This window comes from Mycteria americana, chromosome 2 (assembly GCF_035582795.1).
Source record: "Mycteria americana isolate JAX WOST 10 ecotype Jacksonville Zoo and Gardens chromosome 2, USCA_MyAme_1.0, whole genome shotgun sequence".
NCBI lineage: Eukaryota > Metazoa > Chordata > Aves > Ciconiiformes > Ciconiidae > Mycteria > Mycteria americana.
The window spans coordinates 170,838,674-170,851,049 of NC_134366.1; the positions used below are offsets into that span (position 1 = coordinate 170,838,674).

Genomic DNA, 12,376 nt, shown 5'->3' on the forward strand with positions numbered 1-12,376 from the left:
TAAAGAGGTCAGTCACAGTATAGAGATCTACAAGTTTCCCTTTATTTCTCAGGTGAGAAGACTTCCTTTTCTACTAGTTCAGCTTTATAGGAACGTCCTACTCTCGTTAAACAGTATTTTTGCATACTCTGAGAAAAATCTGACAAATTTATTGTTTTGTTAAGGCTTAATTTAAAGTGGCATCGCCACACAGCATCATGCAAATGTTAAGCTACGTCAGCAAGATACATACAATGTATTTAAACTACACACACCCCTACGTGAAACCTCATCGTTTGAGTAACGTAAAGCGACACTTACAATCTATATAGTAAGTTCTACAATGCTGTTGATGCATTGAAAAGTCAGTCGAGGGTATTTCTGTGTCTGCTTTTTGTAATACAAGTGCTACTCTTACCCAAACAGCACTACATCATTTCTATATCGCAAGCACAAGACATTTTAATACAGATGCAACACACATACAAACTAGTCAACATACATTTAGTACCACTTGAAATGAGGCCCTTAACATCATATCTTTTTTTTTTTTCTTTCAAAAAATAGCAAACTTTAAATGGTCATAAAAACATTTTGATTCAAGGGAACATTTACAATATGAAAATTCTGAGTTGATTTTTGGTTCTTTTTCAGTTATTTTATAAAAATAAAAACAAAATTTGAAAACTATTAAACAAACGATTAAAACCTTAACAGATGTCAGTTAAATCTACAATGTACCAAAATTAAGGAAAAAAAAAAATATGGATTTACTCAATACATTCTGTTTTCCATCTTACCCTCCCGAGATCAAGTTAACCACTTTGCTGCACAGAAATCTGGGACTGGATCTTTACTTATGAACTGCCCTAAAGTTTGAGATATTTGTGATTGTACAAACTAATTAAATACTGCGGAAGCCAGTGAAATTGTGCTTATTATTTCCAGCAAAATACTGCCTTTATATCTTTTATAAACAGTCTATAAACAGTCCCGCTTTCCCTTCATTAACATATGTGTGTGTATACACATACACACACACATATATAAAATCTACTAAACTGTATCCACAAATTACAGAAAACAAATGGCAACGCTCTTCAGGATAGCACAGAACTTTGCCAGATATACTTCCTCATTGCACCCAATTTAAAATTTCATTTTCCAAGATACATAATTCTGAAACTTACTCCTTAATGGTTTGGGTTTTTTTTTTTGTTTTAGGGTTTGGGTGGGGTTTTTTTTCCCTCCTCTTTTCTTTCCCCCTGTACAAATGCTTTGCTTTCCTAAATGGTCTGCTGGTAATTATTCCAAGTAAACTTCCTTAAGGAAGAGCACATAATATCTACCGCCCCCCCCCCCCCCCGTGTACTCAAATTATTTCTACTGCCCAAAACCAGGTAATAAAGAATGGGAAAAATGCAACAATCTCTTGGTGGGAGACATTCTGGGGATTCAACATTGATAGACAACTGAAGATCAGTTAAAAGATTCAAGTCAGGCAGGCAATTTGAGACATGATTTACTTCAAAATAAAATTACAAAGTTGTCACTTGTAAATGAGATGAGCAATTTAAGGGCTCATCAGTCTTTTTAAGTTCCATGAGAAAACATATAGGGAACAACAGAATTAGGGTTGATATACCTTATTTTTTTATAGCACAGAAACAGTGGGATCTGAACATCTCACAGTTGGTGCAGAATTAACTTTGGTGAAATCTAGAAACAAACTTCTTTGCATGTTATGTTGATAGACAAGTCTGCTTTGAGTCAAGTACATGGCAAACAAAAATGTGGAATTTTACATATACTGGTACAAGTGAAGCTTCCTCTATTCATGGATTTAAAAACAGGAAAAGCTGGTAAGTACAGAATAGAGTCCACATTAAATGTATTTTTTTTTTTTTCTGACAGGAAATCAAACCTAACAAAGCAAATACAAAGAGCACCAGCCAGGGGACTAGAAATTCCCAAGCTTGCTTGCTGACCTTTTCACAATTCATGCTTGCCAAGCACACTCAAAACACCATAAAATAGCCAGAAAAGTTTAAATTTATGTTTCAGGGACAATTTCTAGGCTTGCTCCCAGGTTAGTTATATCTGCAGTCCCTGCTGATGAGTAGATAGTAGATATTCCAGCAGGTATTTTAGTTGTGCTTAAAGAAGGGGGGGGCAGGGTGGGGAGGGAAGAGTAACAAAACTAAAGCAGCCTGGTACAACAGCACATCCAAAAGGTGGGGGAAAAAAAACCACAACTAAAATCTGTGCACTCGTAAGAAATGAATAGAGAAGAAATGTAGAAATAAGAAATGTAGAAATGAATATGCCCTTTAATACAGGTTTGTAATGCAAATACTAGGCTCTTCAAAACAACATAGGTAGGTTGGCTGGTTGAAGGGTAGCCACAGGTAGTTTTAAGTTGCATCTGTTGAGGCACTCAGTGCATGGACAAATTCAAAGCAATTACTCTTCTGAGGATATTTCGATAGGAGGAAGGGAGTAGCCAGCCTTCATCTTGTGCTGTGGGTCCACTTCCTTAGCGCTGCCACATGCAGAACTCCCAAGACTAGCTCTCGCCAACCTCTCACACCTCCAAATTCAGCGAACGCCCTTGTCCTTGCCCCAACCAAGTCCAAAGCCCTCTGCCACAGAGGGCTGAAACCAGAAGTTAACTTGAGGGAACTGCCTACCAATATTCCCCTTTTGGGGAAGGGGCCAATGGACGTGTGCGGGGTGGGGGATCTGTGAAGGGCCGTGCCATTGCCCTGGCTGCACTCAGGGGCCCCTCACACAAAGCCAGAAGGAAAACAAAGAGAGTGTTATTTAACTGTTGCCTCGACAAGTGCTTAATTAGCAGTTTTGCAAGAAGATGTTTCTCCTCGCCTCCTTATCTCATTTCCATGAGGGATGGGGTAGCCGGCATAGTGCAGGTGGCATTTCTCTTCTATATAAGCATGACAAGCACCTAGCACAGGGCTCTTTCCTCGCTTAAACTTCCCGATATTCCTTTGGGGTTGCAGACCTAGCCTAGAAAGCGCACAAGGTTACTCTTGTCGTTTTACAAGGATATGCTCACGGAGAAGTGTGTTCAGCGCACCTGCACAGTGAAACCCCTTCCAGGCCACAGCAACGTCAATAGTGTCTATGGATCCGTAATACAAGATGTAGTGAAATATTTTCTGAAAAGCAGCCATTTACCCTAGAGCAAAACCCTATACTTCACGCTTTTGGGGGCAGCTTTGTTAAATTATAACTGAGAACTGAACAAAATTTTCGGGATTTTACGCCGTTCAGTTGTTAGTGAGTTTAGTTATTCAGTCACCATTGCTCAACAGGAATTGGCTTCCAGAAAGTCAGAACTTCAGCAATCCTCCCTGCCATCAATAAGCATTCATTAGTGTCTTCATTAGTGTCTACGCCCAAAGATTAAGATAATGAAATTGCAGGTAGCATATAATCCCAGCAAATTTGCTTCTGAGATGCCAACGTCCGTAGCATAAAGCCCAGTTACTTTTAAATAAAAAACAAACAAAAAACTCTATAACACTGCTATGAAACCACACCAGCGCGTTGTGCTTAAACAGGTAGTATTTCTGTCAGCAGAGTGGTTAATTATAAAATGAGGAAGCTTGTTTGGATTCATTGTAAACAAAGTATGATGTATTAACACAGTTTTCTACAGTTTCATTTCAGGTCATTTAAAGCACCTTTAGTCTGCGTGCACTTATTTCAAGGTTGAGTTACGGCCAAGGCTTTGCACATAACTGACACTAAATATTCGCAATACGAACATACTCAAGTTTGGGGTTGGTTTTTGGCGTTTTGTTTTGGTGGGGTTTTTTTCCCCATTTTAAAATTTTTCATGGAATCACAGAGCAGGGAATATAGTATTTTCACTGTTACAGTCTTATGTCAACTTATCTAACTACTACATTAAAAAAATATTCCAATACATAATTTTTGCCTCAGATTCAAAATATATTTCAAGCACCTTCATGTCATTTTCAGTGAAAGCATGACATTTTTCGGCCAATAGCTAAAGTACAAAAACATTTTTCATTTGGAAACAACAGTATACAAACTCAGCGAGTGAATGGACAGGTTATAAAGGGAGTCACTGCTGTTGAGCAACCCTGCACAAAAGCGAACGTGCCAGACGTGCGATTTGCCTTGCCATTTCTGATACCTTAATACCTTGCATCAACACAAGCCACATCTACGCCTTAGGAAGACAGAAGGAGCGACGAGCAGCCGTCCAAGATCACAGTATGGCACCACTAGTTCTCCAGCAAGAAACAAAACAATAAAAATACAGTTCGTTTGAGAGCATTTTGGCTGCCTAGTAGTAGGTTCACTTTAAAAATTAATTCATCTGCGGAGGAATACAGGAGGTAGCCTTTAACTGCATCTGCTTGCTAACTAAAGAGTACTACAAAACCACCTTTTGTAGTGATTTGGCCAAGCCATTACATTCATATTAACACTTTAGGCAAAGAAACACCACAGAAAAAGCAACTGAAACACTAAATGAGATAAAATGGATTACATGCCACACCAAGCACACACACACACAGACGCACCTCATATTCTTCGGATTAAAACCATCTCGGAGGAATGCATCTTTCCAGTCATTAACCCTCAGAAACAGGAGGCAAAACTTGCTGTTTCACATCCTAACGCTAGATGACGGGGCTGGAGTTTGGGTCTCTTCTGTCCTCGAGGGAGGGTTACAGAAGCAAAAGGCAATTACTGATGGATAGGAGATTGATGGCTTTCTCATGTGGGCAATCAGAGAGGCAACACTATTTCTTAGTTCAGAGCACTAAAACATCCACTGCACTCGACAATCCCACACCCGCACAGGGACAGAGAGCAAGACATTGTAACTTGGATCCCAAATCCCTATTATTCCACTAATTCTGCCACACAGACCAGTTCTTCTTCATATGACACAAGACTCAGATGCTGAAAGAAGCAAGGAAAACATGTGACAGCTACAGTTGATAGTCCGGATATTACGTTAATGCTATTAGACATCTAACAGTGATATCAAAGATCAGCATTTGAACATTGCACAGACAACAAGCACATTGGCAGCTTCAAAACTGCCTTTCTATCTTTACGGTGTGGGAGAAATGTTCATAGAGAAGGAAGAAATATTTTATAAATACAGACGGACCCTAAATATTTCCACTGTAATAAAGCAACTGTGCCCTTGGATTCATACCATAACGCAAACAGAAAGTATAACAACATTTAAAACCAAAGCTCGTATCTCAATACTGTAAAATACGGCAGTATTCTGAAAAAAATGTAAGAACAACAAGGAATGGTATCCACAGCATTTCAGTATTTGCTATACATAGCACTATTTACAGTATTTTCAAACAGCTACAGCAGATGCAAAAAAGAAGTCTTACAGTAAAAAGGGAGTTTAAAAAAAAAAATCAGTGCAATTACCTTCTACTTGAAGTTTTCCTTAGAAAAGACTGCATGTATGCATCAAGAAGCATGTTACCAAATGTAATATAAAAATTAAAAAAGTGTACTGTCCTGCATTAGAGATTGAGAAAGCCACACTGGCAGGACAAATACACAAGAAGAGATGCTACTGTAGGAGAAGAGTATTTAAAAAATAGGAAAAAATGTGATTGTATTACACTGGTATCGAGTGTGAAAAATACTGAGCTAGAACTTTTTTTACATTCCTTTATTTAATGTGTAAAAGATCTCTTTAAAAAAAAAAAAAAGAGAGAGAGAGAGTGCCTTATGGGTTATCTATGCCACCAGAGATGCTTACTGGATAATGTCAAGAGGCAAGTATGTCCATCTGAATCTCCAAAGGTCCCAGTTCTGCATTTCTAGTACTTGTAGTTCTGAATAAGCGTAACCTGCAGAACCAACCTGTTCTCACTTCAAAATATCAACGTTCTTTCTCAAAAAGAAACAATCTGCATGCACACTAAAAAGCCTAGAGCAATCCACTAAATTTGGCTCGGGGGGGTGTTAACGCAGACCCTCCTCCTATCCTTGCTCTCAGTTACATTTTAGAGATTCATTGGCATGAAAAAGATTGGGGTTTCTACAGGCGAGACACACATGACCACTGTGTTTGAGGTATTTACTGCTACAGTAAAGAAAACAGCATTGGCAGCAACGCGCAAAGCCCTCCAGATGATGATCTTCTATTTAATACAAAGCCTTTGTGCACTTTAGATAAAAGCTTCAGAAGCGTCTTAACTCGATTAGAAACTTCAGTCTTTTCAGAAAGTAACCTAAAACCCCACACCTACCCTTCAAAAGTTTAAATTTAAAATCCTTGTGGAAATATTCTCTCACCTTAGCTATGAAAATGATCTACTAATATCTGAACACATATGATAAAAATGGACCAAGGCTGCAGGAGTTATTGATAGAGTCAGAATTAAAGCTAAACCTTCACAACCTTTTTGCTTTTACAATCAGGGAACATTGCCTGGAGGCCTGGATGAAGATAAAAAAATATTTATTATGCATTTCTTGTTTTAAGCATAACAGTTTCCTGTAAATCTTCCACGCTGGCTCCAGCAGATTAAGACACACCACCTTTCCCTAACGACTCACCCAAAACCTGACAGATCTAGAAACAAGGAAATTAATATGCCAAAGCTTCTGTAACACAGAAGATCATTGATTTTAATTCAGCAAGCCAAATATGGTTGCTGAAATATTCTAACCCAAACCAAGCCAAAATAAGGAGTTCTAATAAAAACAAGTGATCTCACTCCGTACATCAGTGCATATATACAAACTAAAAGTGTTGAGATTGCATAGGGCTATCTTGAATGCCAAACTCATATAAGGCAGAGAGAAATCCACCTACTTGCAACATTTCACAACTGGACATTTCCCCTTAAGGATTGACTCGAACTCTGTTTCCTGGGTGCTAGAAGAGGGGGAGTGGACATGTGATAATATTCAGCCAGTAGAGCAGAAATTTCCAAAATTAAGCAAACCTACTTACTGTATTAGATCTCCTACATTAAAAAAAAGAAAAAAAAAGAAAAATAATAATAAAAAAAAAAAGAAAAAAAAAAGAAAAAGAAAAAAAGAAAAAGAAAAAAAGAAAAAGAAAAAAAGAAAAAGAAAAAAAGAAAAAGAAAAAAAGAAAAAGAAAAAAAGAAAAAGAAAAAAAGAAAAAAAGAAAAATAAAAAAAAGACAACTTGAGTATTTTATCTTTGTTGATATTATTTTTCACCTACCAACAGGAGCATTTTGCACTTGCTGCTGGTTTTTGGGGGGTTGCTATAGAACCACGTGCTTTGGCAGGGCTCTCTGGAGACGGCTGGTCCAGCCCCCTGCCCAAAGCAGGTCCAGCGAGCTGAGGCTGCGCTGGGACCTCTCCAGCCACATTTGAGCCTCTCCGAGGACACAGATTCTACAACCTGCTTCAGTCTTGGAATATTTTTGTTTCAATAGTGTTACCATTTCCATAAAAAAACCTCAGAGAAAACTAATCCATAACAGGCAACTCATTAATATCTGTTAATCTCTCAAGCACACTCTTAAAACACAAGAAATACTGCAGTACTGGCAGTGGTCAGTTTGTCCATCACACCACTCATGCCTGCAATGGGAATAACATATTTTTTATCACCAGGGTGCAATTACTATCAGTTTTCAGACTGTTAAGCACAAGGATCACCTGCACCGACAGCTGAATTCAGGCAAAAGGTCATTGCCAGGAACGTAACGGAGAGCAAGAGGAATGCAAGGGATGAGGTCCTGCCCAGTGCTCTTTTGCAACAGGAGTCACGCAACTCCTTTGCACGGGCTGAAAAAAAACCAAATCAACTGCCAGAGGGTAACACACATTTGGTTATTGCTGACCTGAGCTGCATAGTGACTTAGTGGTTATAACTGTCAACCTCAACTGTGACTTCAACAGCAGGAACATGTGTGAGAGAGAAACATCTTGAGCTTTGTGTTTACCTGAGATATTGCTGTTCTTACAAGACACATGGGAGGTAAGTGGGGAAAAAAAAAAAAAAAAAGGGTAGGCTTTTAGGTGTTCGTGGTGTTTTTTTGTGGGCTTTTTTTTTTTTTTTTGACAGGAGACATTTTTGAATATGTAATTTATATTAAAAACATTCCCAGAAAGATAGATGCTGGACTTATAGCATGCTGTACTTTTCAGAGTATATACTTAATAAATTTTTTTTTTTTTTTTTTTTTTTTATTTTAGAAAAATGCTTTAAATTATTCGCTAATCCACTTGCGGGGGGGGTAGGAGGGGAAGAGAAAGGAGAGAGAAATCAAGCCATAAAGAATTAGCAGTATTAGAGGCTTAAAAAGACCTGTAAAAGGTAAAAATGTCCCTAGCCTGAAATGCATATAACCATCCCAAGTTCTTCATACTCAGGGAAACAAAGCTACACAAAATTTCTGTTCATTCTAAGAGGGTACACAGACAATATCTACTCTCAGATTAAGGGTCTGCCTCATACTCCTTTTCTCACAAAAAGGACCTGCAGCGACTATTCCAGCCCAAAGAATACATCCCAAATAGGATGCACTGAAGTCCCACAGTCTGCTTCAGAAATAAGATTTGAGGTCAAGACAGATTCCGCCCTCCTCGCCCCATCTGACCACCTGTATAAAGTCATTTATTCCAGATCTGCGCAGAGGAAAGAGGAGGATGAATTTTCACATCCAAGAGGTCTCTGTATAACGAAGAGCATATAAACTAAATGGCATCTTAAAATGGTTGATCTTTTTCCTATTTGTTAAGAATAATTCATATAAAAAAATAATTCTTATATAAAACTCTGCCGAATTAAAATCTTCACTGAAATCTGAAACCTCTCAAGCAAACGCACAGAGAAATGCAACATACCCACCATGGAAAGGTTTTGCAGTTTAGCAGTACTTTAGGGGAGGTATGTACAACCTGGCTGGAACACAGAAAGATAGGCAATGCAACCTGGAATTTGCTTTCTGTTATACCAGCATAATTTAAAATCTGGATTTACATAACTATGATCAAGAAGAAAATCTGACCCAGCAGCCTAATCACTGAATTAGAATAATACAATTAATCTATTAATCGATTTTACATTGTTATTTCACCTAAACAACACTGACAACCAACACACTGCTACGAGGTGAAGATCTGAACTTGCACAAAGTTATGTACCTAAAACTCTTTATGCAGCAAAGGTTGGGCATTTTCTAGCTTATTCAACAGCAACCGGTTATAGTCCATCGGCTATATGGCACAGACCTCTATTGGTTAAAGCTACTTGCCCGTCTCAGTGGCTAGAGGTAAATGTATTCAAAACAGTGACTGAGCATCTAAAAGAAAAGGTAAAAGATGAAGCAAAATGAATCAGTGGAAGAGAATGAAATTTTAAAAACCTGCCTCTTAGCATGTTATTTCAGTTATCGTATGAAAAATAAACAAAATCAAGTCAGCATAAACAAGCTTCCTGGGCTTTTTCCATTTTCTTCTAACTTCCTTGTGGCATCACAATTAGTGCAATGGTTTACATATGTATTATGGTTTTTTATGAACCCAGTGTGCAAACTAACAGAAGCGTTTGTCTAATAATTATCAGTTTTAATTAATGCTTCTCCTAAGAGAATGGCAAAACTCTCACATTTACTATTGACCTTATGCATAATGAAGAGAGTTTTACCTCCCTTCGTAAGTAAACTTCAGTTTCCTAAGATTTATCTTTACTGCATAGATTCTCTGACTTTTGTCTAAATTACAAACAATGAGCCACTCTCCTCTATTAGAGCTCCTGCTTCACCAATATTCAACATATAAATAAGATACAATTGTTTTGTGCTTGAATGAACATAAAATGTTGGTCTCGTGTGCGTCTCTGAACTGCACAGGTAAAACCTGCTATGTTGTGTGCACGCTTAAAAAGCCTTTCTACAAATTACAAGCTATACAATATACACTGTATGTATCTCTGAACTCTCACATCAAAGTCGATTGCATATTTTTGCATTTGAATAGTCATGTCCCCACAATAAGGTTTTAATTTCTAAATCCAAAGCATTCTTGATATGTTAACAGAAGTATAATGAGCACTCCTTAGTAAATAAAAATAAATAATAGCATCTAGTCTATCACATTAATACTGTGAAACATACATAAAATTTACATTAACTCAAACAACAGTGAAAAAGGATTGTACTGTATTTATCACCACAGACCCGTATTCTTTAGAGACTTTGGAAAGTAAGTGTCACAGTCCTGTATGACAAATTCTAAAGTTAGCTGTCAGTATGATTTAAAAAAAATTCTTTACAAATTTTTTTTTTAAATGGCACATTTTCTTTTGCCAATCTAACTGGACCTATTAAAAGCTTAGGTACAAGTTCATTCTTTTTTAAAATTCTTCTTTAGTCTATGAAAAACATTTTCAAATGCAGCACAATAAAAAACATTCAAGAACAAGCTTCAGAAAATACATTTGCCCTTAGACACACAGAGAATAATCTTTGTAAGACAGTTGAAAACCAGAATTTTGTCACTCTCTTCTTTTGAAAATAAAAATTTTGTAAATGCATCTAGAATAATCAAGGCTTCATAAATAGTCAAAAAATGCTTTGCTATCCCCTGTATTAAAAGCTAATTCACAGCATTTTAGCCCATCGAACTTCAGTATGAATTTGATCTTTCCAAATTATTAAAAGCAATTCAATGAATAGCAAACTGAATGAGGAGTTTTGTGGGTTGGGTTGTTTTTTGGTTTTGTTTTTTTGTTTCCCTCCCCCCCCAAGCCCTGAGATCACAGCTCTTGATTTAATTATAAAATATGGGTCTGTTTTATACCAAGCAGCTTAGAGATTTTTGGCAAACCACATTTCCAACAATAGTGGGGTTTGGTACAAGAATGCAGTTCATAATCAAGTCTGAAATTCTGGACGGAAGGCTTTCTTGCATATGGGAAAAAAAATTAAGATGCATCACTCATTGCTGGCTGTCACTGTAGCTTGGGCAACTGTTGGTCTAAGTGCAGCTGGTCTCATGTGAATCCAACTCTGTACTGTACTGAGTCGCTAAACATTAAAACATGTCAAGCAAAGTACATAGTGCGCAACGTGTCCTGATGAACTTGAACTGCTTTAGCAAGTGCTTGATGATCTCTGCCATTACTCTGACCGGAAGTGTGGCTTCCTTCAGCACTGAAAGAGAAGGGAGGTGGGGAAAAAGAGAGGGGTGGGGGTGGGGGGGTGGCGAGAAACCCTATTTAATCTGCCTCTCCTTGCATATGTTTTCGTATCATTCATTTCTTTTGAACAGAACAGTCAAAAGTTAATTACCCTTAAAACACCACTGAAGTTCTGAAACTGAAAAAAGCACAGAAGCGTACAGGAACATCTACTTTTTTCCACAATATAATTCAGTGGTAAGACCAAATTTACCCTCAAACTGCTAAGTGAGAATACTACTGACCCCAGAATTAATAAGCCCACTTCCTCCCTGCTTCCTTTCAAATTCTGTAATAATTCAAAACCATGCAACTCACCTATCATGTTCTTTATCCACCAGATGATACCTGGCTCTGAAGGCAACCAGATGCGCATAATATGCTGGTGCAGGGATGGAAACAGAACGAGTACAGCGTACATACGTATGACACAGCTGGTAGGTAAGAATCTGCAGTTCATCTGAAGAGAAACGATTGTCATCCCAGAGGACATGGTAATGAGAAGGTCTGCTTGTTCCCTGAAGGCAGATCACACAGGACATCAGCATTTCAAAAACATTTCTTTAAATTTCCACCTCTGCAGGTGAACTGCAGTATAAAAAGCTGCTTCCTCAAAAAAAAAAAAAAAATCACGTGAGCAATTCTACATACTTCAGCAAATCTTTCCTTTAAAAAGGCAAATAAGCTCCCTCCTTGCTCCCCATATAACTAATCCCTTTGCATTTTTGGATAGGATTGCATTTTCTAGAATTTCATTCCTGTTTCTGAAATGAAATGATCTTACTGAAATGCACTTTCATCTTGTGAAACTTAAATCTGACAAAAAGCCATCATATAAAGTAGCTTTAGGCAAAAACATTAATAGCTAACAGCAGTCTAACTTGTGCCCCTATTGAATAAACTTTTTTTAGACAGTATCAAATTTGACTTTCAGTACTGTTGTTGATTAATAGTTTCTGACTGGGAAGAAGAAATCACAAGAAAATGTGAAACTACAATGGTGCCAGCTAAATGTATTAGTTGTTTCCTAGGAACTGGATGCACATTTCAAGATAATTTAATACAAGAGGCAGCTCTGTAAAATAGTCCAAATACCTTGCTACCATCCAAAGCAGCACACAGACAGAGGAGAGAAGCACAATAAACTATATGCACAGGGTGTGCTGCATATCTCTTTAGTTTCATT

At 37.7% G+C, this 12,376-nt stretch overlaps 1 protein-coding gene across 3 annotated transcripts in view; it reads right to left on the reverse strand.

The window, feature by feature from the left end:
* AGO2 (argonaute RISC catalytic component 2) overlaps positions 1-12,376 on the reverse strand; it is a 66,838-nt gene that overhangs the window by 2,649 nt on the left and 51,813 nt on the right. For 2 of the 3 annotated variants that reach the window (XM_075495332.1, XM_075495331.1), the window contains exons 18-19: positions 11,509-11,708; positions 8,202-11,164 (exon numbers count right to left, since the gene is read on the reverse strand). In XM_075495332.1, the coding sequence (XP_075351447.1) occupies positions 11,056-11,164; positions 11,509-11,708 (309 nt within the window). In that variant the 3' untranslated portion in view covers positions 8,202-11,055. Of the gene's footprint in view, positions 1-8,201; positions 11,165-11,508; positions 11,709-12,376 lie in introns of those variants that run through there. The other variant, XM_075495333.1, reaches the window with a different exon arrangement.